The 15146-nt window shown below is 43.8% G+C and overlaps 1 protein-coding gene across 1 annotated transcript in view; it reads left to right on the top strand.

Moving 5' to 3' along the window:
* The first annotated feature begins 2 nt into the window (after window positions 1-2).
* The window catches only part of TRAP1 (TNF receptor associated protein 1), a 62234-nt gene continuing 47090 nt past the window's right edge, over window positions 3-15146 (top strand). The window contains exon 1 of the mRNA XM_037813572.1: window positions 3-151. Within this exon, the coding sequence (XP_037669500.1) occupies window positions 64-151 (88 nt within the window). The 5' untranslated portion in view covers window positions 3-63. The remainder of the gene's footprint in view (window positions 152-15146) is intronic.

The following is a 15146-nucleotide window of genomic DNA, read 5'->3' as shown; positions in this document are numbered from 1 at the left end:
GCGCCCCGAGGAAGGCCCGCCCCCGCCCCTCGTGGCTGCGCGCGGCGCTCGGGGAGGACGGTCATGGCGCGCGAGTTGCGGGCGCTGCTGCTGTGGGGCCGCCGCTTGCGGCCTCCGCTGCGGGCGCCGGTGCTGGCGGCTGCCCCGGGAGGTGAGGGCGGCCGGGGCCGGGAGGGCGGCGGGCGGAGGCCGCGGGCCTGGGCGAGCGGCGTCCCCTCGGGCCCCGAGCCCGTCTCCTGTGCGCGAGGCGCGTGGTGCTGGCACCCTCCGCCCCGGGTGTGCGAGGGGAAGTGGCGATGCCCGCGGAGCGCAGTGGCAGAGCCCCGGGGGCGGGGGTGCCCTGGATATCCTTCCCGAAACCGCGCGGTTGCGCCGCCGCGCCCGGCCCTGGCGTGACTCCCACAAGGGGCTTCTGGCAGCTCCGCGCGGGGAGAGGCGCCGGGTGAGCGCAGTCTCTTGTCCTCTGGAGCTTTCGCTCTGGTCGGAGAGTCAGGCAGTGAACAGACAAGCCATTCTGGAGAGTGAGAGCCTAGAGTGCGTGTGTTGGGCACCTCCTTTACTAGGGCGATCGTTTAAGTCCTCTGAATTATTTTTTTCCTCCCCTGCAAGTCGTATACACGAGTCATGCATAAATCATTCGTTCTTTCGTTCATTCGATAAATGTTGCCTGCTTTGTAACCGGGCATGGATTCGGGTTCAGGGGACACCACGGTGAGCACAACCAGCAACAGTCACTCCAGGTCCTCATTGGAGCTAGTGGACTCTGGCTTATTGGGCGCTCTATCCTCAGAGCTTGGGATGGGTAGATGCTCAATTAAATGTTGAAAGCAAAAGAAAAACCCATATTCGCACAGTCTGCTTTCCCATTTCCCACCTGGGAACCGGGAACTACGTTTGATCATTCCTTCCAAGTTTTGCACACTCAGTTACACATATATAAATAAATATATGTGTATAACTTCGTATGTAAAGAGGCCCTAACCATATGCGTTCTGCAGAATGTTTTTTTGTTTCTAGTATGCGTTATACATCTTTTCATGTCAGTTGCTGCACAGTATTCTGTAATGTGGATGGACATATTTTCATTCACTAAATGTCCTATTGTTGGACATAATAAAGATTGTTTTCCTTGTTTTTTTTTATTACAATGCAGCATAGAATGGGCTTGCATTAAATCTCTATGCACATGTGATTTTTCTTTAGAATTCCAGAATTAGAGTGTTTGAATTGCTGTTTGAAGAGCACTCTGTGCTGAGCAAACAGCAGGTGCAGGAGTAAGGAGCAGCTGTGGATAATCTGGTTATGACTAGAGGGATGGGGTGGGAGTGATCATGAATGGGGCTGAAAGTGGCATCTTTTCTCTCTTTTAGAGAAACACGTGTGTAGGGACCACCTTCTCTGGTGACCTTCAGGAGCCACTATGCAAACCCAGCCCACCTCCCCCATGAGGCCCCCGCTCCAGGCTTTCCACATACCCTCAGGACCTGGTGACTGGTTCTTTTACAGATAATGTCCTTCACTGCTCATTAGTGAATCTGAAGTTAATTGGTAGTTGGGAACCCACAGACACAAGTAATTTTTCTCCCTTGGTAAAATGTAGTTATTCGATATAGGGAGTAGGGATATCAGAACATGGGTAATCTGGAAAATTTGATGTTAATAACTTCTAGGTTCAAAGCCAGTAAACTTTTTCAGAGACATCCAAGTATCAGATGTCACTGATTTGCCAGTAGACTAATGAGAAGGCTACCTCCACCAGAAGAGACATGCAGGGGATTAGAGAGTTGACTGGGAAAAGTCAACCAAAGGCTCGGGATCTCCAGAAGCAAATGTGACTGTTGTAAGGCGGATGGAGGTGGCGGTGGGGTCATTTCATGTGCCAGTTAACTGCCGTGACCATCAACTCCTCCATGCCCTGTTTCTTAATCTTGTCTTATTTCCATGGTTGAAATTGCCAGAACAAGGTCATGAGACAGCCACAGCAGGATTTAGTCAGTGCTCGAGTTAAAGTCAGGTACCTTTTCTGTTCTCTGTAAACTGAAATCTTTTGCTGGAATTATCTGCTTTGGGAGATGGGGCTGTGCCAAGAGGGTTAGGAGAGTGGGGTGTGAGCCTGGTCGCTCACAGATTGTTGCATTTTCCAAAAAAAAGCACCGCTAGACCTTGCTTCTGAAGGCCACATCTTCCTATTCAGTACTTTATTCTTTTGGTTTATTTTGCTTCCTGCCTCAGCTCTCATTTTGTTCAGAGCCTGTGCTATTTAATTTCCACCCTTAAACTGCTCATGCTGAAGGCTTCATGAACATTCAGACAAATTCCAGGTGTGCCCAGGTGTTCTTTTCGGGATCAGGGGACACCAGTTGCTGGGCAGACTGCAGGCTCCCTGCGAAACAGCTGCTTATATTGCTCGAACAACAGGGCAGTTTAGGCTTAGAACCCTTGACCCCTTAGGCCCTGAATGACGCAGCTGCCTGCCCACCATGCTGTGCTGGCTGTGGCCCACACGCTCGCCAAGCAGGTGGAGGTGGAATCTCCTGCCTCTGGCTTGGGGATGCTTGGTGGGACCAGCCCCGGGGGGTTCTGAGCCGGCAGCAGAACCGGCCAACCCAGACGGTTTAGATTAGCAAAGACCCTACTGGTTACTGGCTGAGTAGTTGGCCAGAACTAAGGCCGAAAGTAAGGTCTCGGAGTGGTTTGCTATCCCTGGACAGAAGAGGGAATGCAGCATGGGGGGGCGGTGGGTCACATTGGTGAGAAAACAGTGGAGAAAAATAAGCATTTCTTACCCCCCTCCCCTCCATGGCGGTATTTACTGGGTCATAACTTGACAAGCTGGGTGATTTCCACAAAGGAAACAATTTGACTGAGGGCGGTAGTGTTTGCTTGTCTGTAAACAAAGCCTCCATATGTGGAGCTTTTAATGAATGAAAATGTATCCAGTTCACAATGAAGTGAAATGCTTTCAAAGCCAGAGAATGTTCTCGGATTGCATTTTGGTGCCCTAAATGCAGCCAGCTGAAATTTTTCTTAAACACTGTCCTACTCAGTCTTGATATGGAAGACTTGCCTTTTAAGAGGGACCTGTGTTTGCTTAGTTGAGGGGACTTCCCTGTAGTTCTGTAGCATTTAGTAAAGATAAATTTCAGGAAGTTTATATCTGATGTGGCTGGTTATTTCTGCTAAAACCATTTGAAATTATAGACCATGAAAGCTATAGCATGGAGAACCAGTTTTTACTTGGAGACATTATCTGCACCTGCTTTTTTTTTTTTTTTACTTAATTTTTTTATAGAGAAGCCTCATATACCCCATGCCTTTTCCCTATTAACACTTTCCACCTGCTTTTAAGCAGGTGAATTCCTATAGATAAGGTAAATTGAAAGCTGATGAGTCCTGACTAAGTTATTTTAAAAGAATGGCACAGATATTTAGCGACCAAATAATTAAGAAATGTGATTGGCATATAAAAAATTAATTTTGAGATAGCCCAAAAGAATACTATATTAAAAAGGAACCAGAAGACTAATAGCAGTAATGTTAAGAACAAAATGGAAGTGTATAACTCTTTCTGCTGTAACTGGAAATGTCAAGTTAGCTGAACTCAGGAAAGCACTTGGCCGTTTTAGTTCCCACACACCAGGGCCTCGTGCCCACATTTACTGGGGAACGGGGCGCCTAAGGGCTTTCCCACGACGCTCACTTCTATTCTAACCACTATGGTTACAAGTCTTTCTGGAAGGCTCGATGTGATCATTGGATAGGACAAAACTGAACATTTCCTTGGTGTCTCGGGGGCCATTCTTGGGAAGATTAATTGGCCGCCTTCTCTTGTCATCCTCGGCCCTGCAAGGCAGTTGCCAAGAACCCTCTGTCTGCAGCGGCTCCGCAGCCTCACTTCTTCTGCTTGGTTTCTCTGTGGTACTTCTGGCCCCCTTTCTGTAGCCTCCCTGGAGCCGTGTGCCCTCCTCTTCTCCCAGTTTTCAGATGTGTTTGGAAACTAGATAATAAGGCTTGTTGGTGTTAAATTTTCAAAAAGAGAGGCCTCTGTTGGGCAGGTGAATAGTGCTCTGTAACGAAGCCTGGTGTGTGGGTTTTCTGTCATGTGTTCTGACTGTTGAAAGGGGCTCCCCTTTTTAATGTTGTTTTGTTTCTTTTCTTTGTATTCAAGGAGAGGAGGTTCCTTGATAAATGGAAGTGTCAGTGTAGCTCACTCGAGAATGAGTAGCACAGGCTCTGAAACAGTAAGGCTAAAGAACTGTGAAAATGTTCGAGAATGCCAGAAGTCTAGAGATTTTTGAGGGAATGCAAATCTCTATTTGATACAAAAGTAGAAAGTGGAGAACTTTCTGTCTAGAATATGGACATACTAATTACAGAATGTAAGAAACAAAATACTTGGAGAAAGTACAAATGTGAATAGCAAACCTGAGGCATCCATTGAAAATTGAGAGAAAAATGAAACTTAGTTGACTTACTAAAAAGTAGAGAATTTCATGCTTATTGCAAAGTAGTTGGGGTGTTCTGGCAAAAAAAAAGTAATTGGGGTGTTCTGGCAAAAAAAAAGCTAGAGGCTGCATTCCAAAAAATTAGTTTTTCCAGCATAGTTTTTCTACTTTGTGGGAGATCATTAATTGTTATTTTATTGACTTGGGAAGTACTTTTAGTTTACAGAGTTTTAAACTTACAAGTAAATCGATGGTTTACTTTACAGAGCCTGTAGCTTTAAACTTAGAAATATTCAGGCCGGAATACATATTAGATGAGTGAATTTCAAAGTTTTTTTGTCCACAGACCCACAGTAAGAAATGCATTTCACATCTGTGGCCTGCTGTACAGATATAAATATGTGTACATATTTAGGTGAAGAAATTTTGTGAGTACTCTTATTGTGCAGTGATTGTTCCTTCCATTTCTTTCTTTACTTTAAATTCTGGTTTAACCTGATAAGTTGATTTCATAACCAGGGGTTCGTTGATCTTGGCCTGTGTAATGAAAGCACTTTGTACTTCTCAGAATATTAACTGCATGTTTACTAAGGGTTTGCTCTGAGTCTAGCACGTTAAGTAGGAAAAATAAAGACATGAAACAAAGTTTTAACCCACTAGTGTATCTCCATTGTGTACAGCAGCATCAGTTCATTGAGCCGAACATCAATTGTATGCCTGCTGTATACCAAGCACTGTTCTGGGTGCCAAGTGGAGACCCCAGGGAACCAGACAAACAGAAATCCCGGCCCTCTGTGGGGCTGGGGGTGGGCAGGGGCGGACACAGGTGAGTAAAGTGACACGGTGTGTTGCACGGTGACTGCCCCAAGGAAACACCAGCAGGAAGGGGAGGGGCCTGCTGAGGAAGGGGCTTCCGAGGTAAATGGGGTGCTATGGGAGGCCCCCCAGGATGATGGCGGTACAGCAGAGCCTTGTGTCCTCTGGGCCATTGCCGGGCCCTGAGCAGAAGTGGGCTGGCGCAGTCGAGGGACAGCCAGGAGGTCAGGGCCAGAGGTGGCACTGGAAGACGTCAGGTTGATAGTGGCCTAAGTCTTAAGTATTTATATTCACTCATTGAGGTTTGTGGGGTGACTAAGATTAGGTTCTGAGTTGGAGGTCAAGCTAACCTTAGAGTCTCCTGATGAAAATTCTTTCCGCGGTTTTCTTTGTGAGAAGTTGGTAGTGTTTTACGGAACACACTGGTACAGTGACAACATCTCCTTCACTCTTACCCGCTGGGCGCTGCATGGGGGCGGCCACTGTCCTCGTTCAGAAAATGCCCCTGCAGTGGTCGAATCTACACAAGTAGAGTCCCTCAAAAGAGAAGGAAAACTCCACTGAAACAGGAGGGACTTACACGTCATCTTCTATGCCTCGCATTTTCACTTACTATATTTTGGGACTCACTTCATACCAACACAGAGAGCTCTGGTATTTCATAGTATGGATGTACTGTCATTTATTAAACTACTTTCCAGGTGATTGGCATTCAGATTGTTTCCAAACTTTTTTAAAATTGTGGACAATACTGCCAACAGTTACTCACACCCTCACCAGCACTAGAATAATGTTATTTTTAAAATCTTTGTCAAACTGGTAGTGAAAATGCTACTTTGTTTTAAAATGCATTTCTTTAGTTATAAATGTGGTAAAACATCTTTTTATATGATTCAAAGCCATTGGTATTGCTCCTTTTGTGGATTGCCATTTTTTTCTTGGGCTATTGGACTTTTCTGCATCGATTTATAAGTGATCTTGGTATATTAAGGAAACTGGCCCTCTGTCGTGTGTTTCAGATTTTTTCCCTTAGCATGTTGTTTCCCTGTTGACTTTATTTAATTTTTATGTGATCCTTCAGTTTATGACTTCTCGGGTTATATATCTTATTTAGAAAGGTTTTCCTCGCCTTTAAATCATTAAAAAATATCTCAAGATACTCATCATCATTAGTCATTAGGTACGAAACTACGAATCAAAACCACAGCAAGATCCACTTCACACCCACCAGGATGGCTGTGATCAAAATACAGATAGTAAATGTTCGCAAGGACATCCTTGCTCCTTGCTGGTGGAAATATAAAATGGTGCAGCCACTCTGCAGAACAGTCTGGTAGTTCTTTGAGAGGTGAAACAGACTTACCCTATGACCCAGCAATTTTACTCCTGGGTATATACCCAAAAGAAATGAAGACAGATGTCTACATAGAAACTTCTACTTGAATGTTCATGGCAGCCTTATTTTTAATAGCCAGAAAGTAGAAACAACCCAAATAGCCAATATCTGATGAAAGGAGAAACAACGTAGTATCTCCATGCACTGGAATATTATTCGGTCATGAAAAGGAGCAATGTTGTGATACATGCCACAAGGGGGGTGAACCTTGAAAACACGTTAAGTGAGAGAAGTCAGATACAAAGGGTCACGTATTCCATGATGACAGGTGAAATGTTCAGAATAGGGAAATCCATAGAGACATCAAGTAGATTGATTAATGGTTGCTAAGAGCTGGGGAAAAGGGGGATTGGGAAATGACTACTGTTGGGTACGGGGTTTCTTATTGGGGGAATAAAAATGTTCTGGAATTAGATAGTGGTGATGGCTGCACAACTCTGTGAATACACTAAAAACCACTGAATTGTAACTAAATGGGTGCATTGTGTGATGAGTTATATCCCAAGCTGTTTGTAAAAATATCTTAGTTTTTTCCTGGGACTTTTAGCTTTTATTTACTTTTAAGGTCCATCTGGAATTTGTTTTGAATTAATAAGTAAGGGAGGAAATCTGATTCTAAAGTGGTAGCTTCATATTAATGTGCTTTAATATTTTATAATGATTGTCCCACCTCATTCTTTCCCAGATGTTTCTTAGCTGTTTAAACATGTTTATTTTCCACATGAACTTTAGAATAAGGTTGAAGAGTTAACAAAAGATAATCCTGTTTGGGTTTGCATTGGAATCATGTTAAAATTATAGACTAGTTTATGGGAGAATTGACATCTTTAAATATTTACAAGCACATTTCCCCAAGCTTTTTTCATATCTCTTTGTAAATGTTTTATGTCCCTGAGTAAATTTTTTTAAGTATCTTTTGTTAACTAGGTTGTTTCTGTAAATAGTTTTGTGGCGAGGTTATTGATAGGCAGAGAACAAACTCAGAGGATAGGAAAGTGCACACAGTGAAAGCAGCTGGCTGTCTCCCTCCGGCCCAAGGCGGGGTGACCCCATGTAATATCGGTTAGCCCCTTTCCCGGGCTCCTTGCAGAAGGAGGAGTGGCATATAAGAAGAGGTTTACGTACACGTGCGTGTGCACACACGTGGGTATGTTGGCATGTGCATTTAAACATCGTGGTAGCACATGCAAACCTTCGTTCCGTGTCTCACTTTGTTTTTTTCCCTCTTAATGTATCTTAGTCTAATTTGCCCTCAGGTAATGTGCTTGGTTTACTGATCCTCTATTGATGAGCACTTAAGTTGTCTTGTGGTGTCCGAGACTGCTGCAGTGACTGTCCTTGACGCTTTGTAGTGTTTTGAAGTTTTCTTCACATAGCTCTTGCATCCTCCTTGTTAAATTTATCCCTACTTCGTTTTTGTTACTGGGCTCTTTGACAATGCTTTCTTCCACGGGTTGATTTTTTTTTTTTAATTAAATTCGGTGTTATTGAAATATATTCACGTACCATACAGTCATCCATGGTGTACAATCACCTGTTCACAGTACCATCATATAATTATGCATTCATCACCCCAATCTATTTTTGATCATTTTCCTTACATCAGAAAGAATCAGAATAAGAATAAAAAATAAAAATAAAAAAGAACACCCAAATCATCCCCCCATCCCACCCTATTTTTCATTTAGTTTTTGTCTCCATTTTTCTACTCATCCATCCATATACTAGATAAAGGTAGTGCGATCCACAAGGTTTTCACAGTCACACTGTCACCAATGGGTTGATTTTTGTGCCTAGGAAAGCTATTGATTTTTCTGTGAAACGTCTCTAACCCACCCCCATTCTGGACTCTTCATTGTTTCTAATAGTTCTTTGGTTGATCCCCTTGGGTTTTCCAGGGAGTCAGTTATATTGCCTGCAAGTGGGGGTCATCTTGAGCAGATTACTGAGTAAATACAGTTAACACAAGATTAAAAACTACTAACTGACCATTCAGATACAAATTAAGTGTTTAAACCCGTTCTAACATCCTTATCTTTTTTAATGCATTTTTTATTGCATTACAGTGATAATATAATGCATTTTTTTATACATAACAGTGATAACTTTCAAAGTATGATTTAACAAGAAGTTAGAGAGCAAATTCAAAGAATGTCATGGGTCACAGTTCCACAACTTCAGCTATTTCTGTTATTGTAAAATATAGCATACACACAGAAAGGTGTTCATTTTTGATGTAGAGCTCAACAAGCAGTTATAGAGGTAATTTCAAAATTCCTGTGGGTTACAGTTCCACAGTTTAAGTTCTTTCCTTATTATGCTATATAGGGTATATACAGAAAGGTGAAGCCTTTCAAAGCACAGTTCAACGAGTAGCTGTAGAGCAAATTTCAAAGAATGTTATAGGTTACAGCTCCACCACGTCATTCACTTCCTTCCAGCTATTCCAACTCCCCAGCATCTAAAAATATATGTGTATTTATATAAAGTTTTCAGCATTCATAGACCTTTGTTAAATATTATCTTGTTTGTTGCTACCTCTTTCTGTCACCTAATCTCTTTTTCCATCTTCAGGGGTGTCTGGGCAGTGAGCACCATAACTTGATTATATTGAAAGGGGATGTGGACAGTATGGGGAAGGGGGCTGCATCCAATTGTTCTTCTTAAAGAGGCTGTTGCTTCTGGGTTTTAGGACTTGTTTGGCATAGGCACACTCAGGTGGATTTAAGTTTCTGAGAGAGAAAACTTTGTCTTTTGTAGAATCTCAGGTAGGGACCTAGATATTTGGGAACTACTTTTGGTAAGGACATGGCATACTGAGGCCATTGGGGATGTCTAGCTGGAGCTTGCACAAGAGGAATCTCCAGGGTAGCCTCTCTACTCTTATTTGGGATCTCTCAGCCACTGTGACCTCAGCTTGTTACCTTTCTTTTTTTCCCCCTTTCGGTCAAGTAGGCATATTCAATCCCTTGCGGCTAGGGCCAGGCTCATCCCTGGGAGTCATGTCTCAAGTCGCCAGGGAGATTCATCCCTCTGGGAGTCATGTCCCTCATGGGGGTGGGGGATGGGGTTATGAATTTATTTGCTGAGTTGGGCTTAGAGAGAGAAAGGCCACATCTGAGCAACAAAAGTGGTTCTCTGGAGATGCCTCTTAAGCATAATTATAGGAAGGCTCGGCCTCCCATTTGCCACCCTAAGTTTCACAAGAGTAAACCTCAAGTCGAGGGCTTGATTTATTAAGTAATTGGTTCCTAATTTCACTTAATATTTATTGTATCCCAAGATAAACAATTAGTTTCTTACATTATCTTCACTTAGTTGTACAACCATCATCACTCTCACTTTAAACAGTTATGACATAGTACATCCCAGAGCTCTTATCAGCTGCTAACTATTCATCCCTAGTATTAGTGTAGTCTAAGATATTCATATTAAACATAGTCTTAATATGTAATGGATAGTTTTTCCATTATACCACTCTGTTGTTAATCCCCTGAACCAGTGTCATATCTTATATCAGGCTAATACTTACTTAGGTTTGTGGTGCTACTCTGTGGTTACATGCCTTTAAACAACCGTTTATGAACATGTTTGCCTTCAATGCGTTACTGATACTTATAATCCCATTAACGAACCATAATTACACCTGACCATTCCCATACCATTAAGTTCACCCTCATTATCAAATCTGTTCACATTAGATTATTGTTCCCCCCTCACTAGCCTTTGTCAATCTGTAGGTCTCCCATATTCTACATTTTAAGACACTTATTTTACATTTTTCGTGGAGTTCACTTTAGTGGTAACATAAAATATCTCCCCTTTTGCGTCTGACTTATTTCACTCAGCATTATGTCTTCAGAGTTCATCCATATGGTCATATGTTTCACGACCTCATTCCTTCTTACGGCTGTGTGGTATTCCATGGTATGTATATACCACATTTTGTGAATCCATTATTATGTTGAAGGACATTTGGATTGTTTCCATCTCTTGGCAATTACGAACAATGCCGCTATGAACATTGTTGTGCAAATATCTGTTCGTGTCACTGCTTTCAGATCTTTGGGGTATATACCGAAAAGTGAAGATGCTGGGTCATAGAGTAAGTCAATATCTAGTTTTCTGAAGAACTGCAAAACTGTCTTCCAGAGTGGCTGTACCATTATACAGTCCCACCAACAGTGAATGAGACTTCCAATTTCTCCACATTGTCTCCAGCATTTGTAGTTTCCTGTTTGTTTAATGGCAGCCATTCTAATTGGTGTGAGATGATATTTCATCGTGGTCTTGATTTGCTGCTCCCTAATAGCTAGTAAAGATGAACATTTTTCTTGTGTTCTTTTAGCTATTTGTATTTCCTCTTTGGAGAAATGTCTTTTCATATCTTTTGCCCATTTTATAATTGGGCTGTTTGTACTATTGTTCTTGAGTTGTACAATTTCTTTATATATGCAAGATATCAGTCTCATTAGATACATGGTTTCCAAATTTTTTCTCCCATTGCGTCGGTTGCCTCTTCACCTTTTTGACAAGTTCCTTTGAGGTACAGAAGCTTTTGATTTTGAGGAGTTCCCATTTATCTATTTTTTCTTTTGTTGCTTGTGCTTTGGGTGTAAGGTCTAAGAAGTGGCCTCCTTGAACATGTTTCCCTACATTATCTTCTAGGAGTTTTATGGTACTGTCTCTTACATTGAGGTCTTTGATTCACTTTGAGTTAATTTTGGTATAGGGTGTGAGGTAGGGGTCCTCTTTCATTCTTTTGGATATGGATATCCAGTTTTCACAGCCCCATTTGATGAAGAGACTGTTCTTTCCCAGTTCAGTGGATTTGGGGGCCTTATCAAAAATCAGTTGAGCATAGATCTAGGAATATATTTCTGCATTCTCAATTCGATTCCATCCATCAATATGTCTGTCTCTGTGCCAATACCATGCTGTTTTGACTACTGTGGCTTTATAATAAGCTTCAAAGTCAGGTAGTGTAAGTCCTCCCACTTCATTCTTCTTTTTCAGAATGTTTTTAGCAATTCAGAGCCCCTTTCCCTTCCAAATAAATTTGATAACTAGCTTTTCCAAGTCTGCAGAGTAGGTTGTTGTAATTTTGATTGGAATTGCATTGAATCTGTAGATCAGTTTGGGTAGGCTTGTCACCTTAACGTTTAGCCTTCTATCCATGAATGCAGAATGTCCCCAACCATGTTTTGAATACTCTTCCTAGACCTTTACTCTTCTCTTTGCCTTCTGGAACACCAGTGATTCTTATATTGTGCCCTTCATGTTGTCCATCATTCCCCTGAGATCCATTTAGAATTTTTCAATTTTTTTCACCATTCGTTCTTTTGTGCTTCTGCAACCCATTGCCCTGTCTTCAAGTTTGCTAATCTGTTCCTTTTCCTCTTCAAATCTGCTGTTATGTCTCAAGAATATTTTTTAAGTTGATGAATTGTATCTATTTCCATAAGATCCACTGTTTTTTTATTTACTCTTTCAAATTCTTTATGCTTTTCTAGGGTCTTCTTCATGTCCTTTATATCCATAGCCATGACATTGATATTTGTGTGTCCTAGCTGTTCCTGGGGCTATGGATGTAGTACTCTAGGACTGCAGAGCTGTGTGTCTCACCTTCCAGCTCAGATGCCCTGCAGTCCCTGTCTGCCATGAGCTCATGAGTCACTGGGATTGGGAGAGGGCTCCTGGCACTTCCGTGTGGCACCCCTGCCTCTAGGCTTTGCACACTGCAGGCTTCTGTGGAGGAAGAGTGGACGCTGGCACAAGCCTGCTGAGTCCTGAATTCCCTCGAGGAATTTCTTGGCTGCGGGACTGTGAAGGGTTATCTCCCAGCCAACTGCAAAAATGGCTGCACAGGATGTGGAAAGCTGCTTCCCTCTGGTATCGTCAGCCGGTTCCAACCTTCGGTCTCTGTCACAGGGGCTCTTGGCTGTGGGTCTGCGAAGTTATCATCTGAGCCAGGTGCTCAGGAGGTGCCTGGGGCATGGAAGGCTGCTCCTCTCTGTGGTCGTTGGCTGGCTCCCACCTCCAGTTCCCCGGCAGCATTCTGGGTGGAACACTCTCCGGTCTTAAATGGTCTCTCGGCTTCTCCAAGCACACACTCACTATGGATGTGGACGTCCCTGCCCAGCCAGTGGAACCCTGGAACTGCTGTTCTGGAGTGCTTTCTGTCCTTCATCTAGTGTTTTTCACAGAGAATTTTGCTGTCTCTCCTAACCTGCCATCTTCCTGAAGTCCCATACTTATCTTATAAAATACAAAAACCCATCTTCTCCCCACAACTGGTCCTTACCACACCGGCTCCACCCCCCCACCCCCCGAGGCGGCTCGCGGCCCTCCCTGGCGCTTGGGTCACTTCTCTCTTGGCCTTGCTTCACACTCTCTCTCGCCCAAGCGTCTGCTCTGCAGGCCCCTGCCCCTGGCCTTCGCCGGTTCTCCCTGCCTCGACCTGGCTTCTGCACTGGGGTTCTTTCACCCGCCCCGTCATTACAGGCGGCGGGAAGCCATCAGCACCTTCATGGCAGCCACAGCGGGTTTTTGTTGTTTTTATAATTTCGTTTTCAATCATTGAGTATATATTTGATTAAGAAATCAAATCAAAACCATACAGAAATGTATACATTGTGAAGTCTTGCTCTCAGTTCTGTCTCCATCGGTCTTCTTCCCCGCTCCCTGCCTCTGTAGGGAATCATTTTTATTGCTTGCTTGTATCTCCTGCCAATGTTTCTTTACATGAATACATTTAAGTACAAATATATATTCTTATTTCCCTGCATTTCCTGTATAAGAGTATGTACTTCCCTGTATTGCTGGTCACATCATAGAACTTGAAGAGCTTGCCCTAGCAGTACGTGGCTTCCTCGTTCTTTTCTTCTTTTTGTAGCCATGTAGTCGTTGTCATCCTGTGTACAGGGCGCCATAGCTGGACATTTAGGATGTTTCCAGTCATTTGTTGCTGTATCCAATCTTCTAATATAGCCTTTTATTTACATCATTACATACATGTGCACATGGAATAAAGTCCCCAGAATGGGCTTCTCGTTTAAAGGGCAAATGCACCAGTAACCCTGACTGATGTGACCAGGTTGCCTTCCCTTCCCACTCCCACAGCACTTTCCCCTGTGCCCCCAGGAGCACTCTGAAAGGTGGTCCTGGAGGCAGCATGGCCAGTTCTGTTGGCATCTCCCCCTTCATCTGTGTGTGTGTGGGGTGACTGAGGTTTGCACTGGAGTGAAATGCCCAAGCGGCGGCCTTGGATCAGGGGAGACACTGAGCTGTGCTGAGCGGCCGGGCCCAGCCCCATTCCCTCCTTACCCTGCAGCTGGGTCGCTTGAAACCTATGGCCGCAGCTCCAGCTCAGGCTTTCCGCCAATCCAGGAGGGCCTTCCAGCAGATCCAGCCCGCCTCTCGGTGCTGGGGTTTCATTCGGCTCTGCCTCCCTCTGCCTTTGATTGGAAGCCTTGGTGCTCTAATCTCAGGCTTTGCCATGTTCTTGAGGTCCCACATGGTGACTCAAGCTCAGCCTAGGTAACTTGCCTTGTGCTTGCCGCTCCATGCCTGAGGTGGTGCCCGGCTGTGCTAGATCTGAGAGGTGACCCCTCAGAAGCTCCTGCTGATGGTTGCCAGCGTCTGGTGATTTGTTTGCAAATTTAAAAAGTGACCCCGATGCTCTGGAGCTTGCAGCTAGTCCCCTGAAGCTTCCTTGTCTTTCCTTTGTTTATTCTTTCTTCCTCCTTGTGCGTGAAATGTATCATATCTAAAACAGAGTGCATATAATATGTGTGTGCAGCTTAAAAAAAGAATGAAATGAATACCTATCCAGCTTAAAACTAGACTGTGACCAGTCCCCTGACGGTCCTGTGTGTACCCTCCCTGGTTGCATTCCCTCCCCTCTCTCCCACAGGTAACTGCTGACCTGCTTTTCATTCCCTTGCTTTTTATCTATATAAATTTATGCTCTGTGTGTATGTGTTGCAATCGTACTGTATATATTCTGCTGTGACTTACTTTTTTTGGTTGGTGTTGTGGCTTGGAGCTGTGTACCCCAGAAAGAACATGGTCTTAAACTTAATCCATTCCTGTGGGTGTGGACCCATTGTAAATAAGATCTCTTCAAGATCTTCATTCAGTTAAGGTGTAGCCCAAATGAATCAGGTCGGGCTTTAATCTGGATTACCGGAGACCTTTATAAGCAGAGTGAAAGACAGAGAAAAAAGCCAGGAGCAGCAGCTGGAAGTGAACTTGAGTCAGCAGAATCCAGAAGGGAAGGGAGAGGCCAAGAGAGGCCGCCATGTGCATTGCCGAGGGGCAGAGGACAAGGATTGCCAGTCTTCCGGGGGAAAGCACGGCCTTGCTGATGCCTTGATCTGGGCTTCTCCTGGTCTCAAAACTGTGAGCCGATAGATTCCCATTGCTTAAGGCAAGCGATTGCATTGTGCTTGTTTTGGCAGCCAGAAGAACTAGAGTAGTCAACATAA

Source organism: Choloepus didactylus, chromosome 21 (assembly GCF_015220235.1).
Source record: "Choloepus didactylus isolate mChoDid1 chromosome 21, mChoDid1.pri, whole genome shotgun sequence".
NCBI lineage: Eukaryota > Metazoa > Chordata > Mammalia > Pilosa > Megalonychidae > Choloepus > Choloepus didactylus.
Note: the sequence above shows the minus strand (reverse complement) of the source record. Positions and strands in the feature narration are given on the sequence as shown.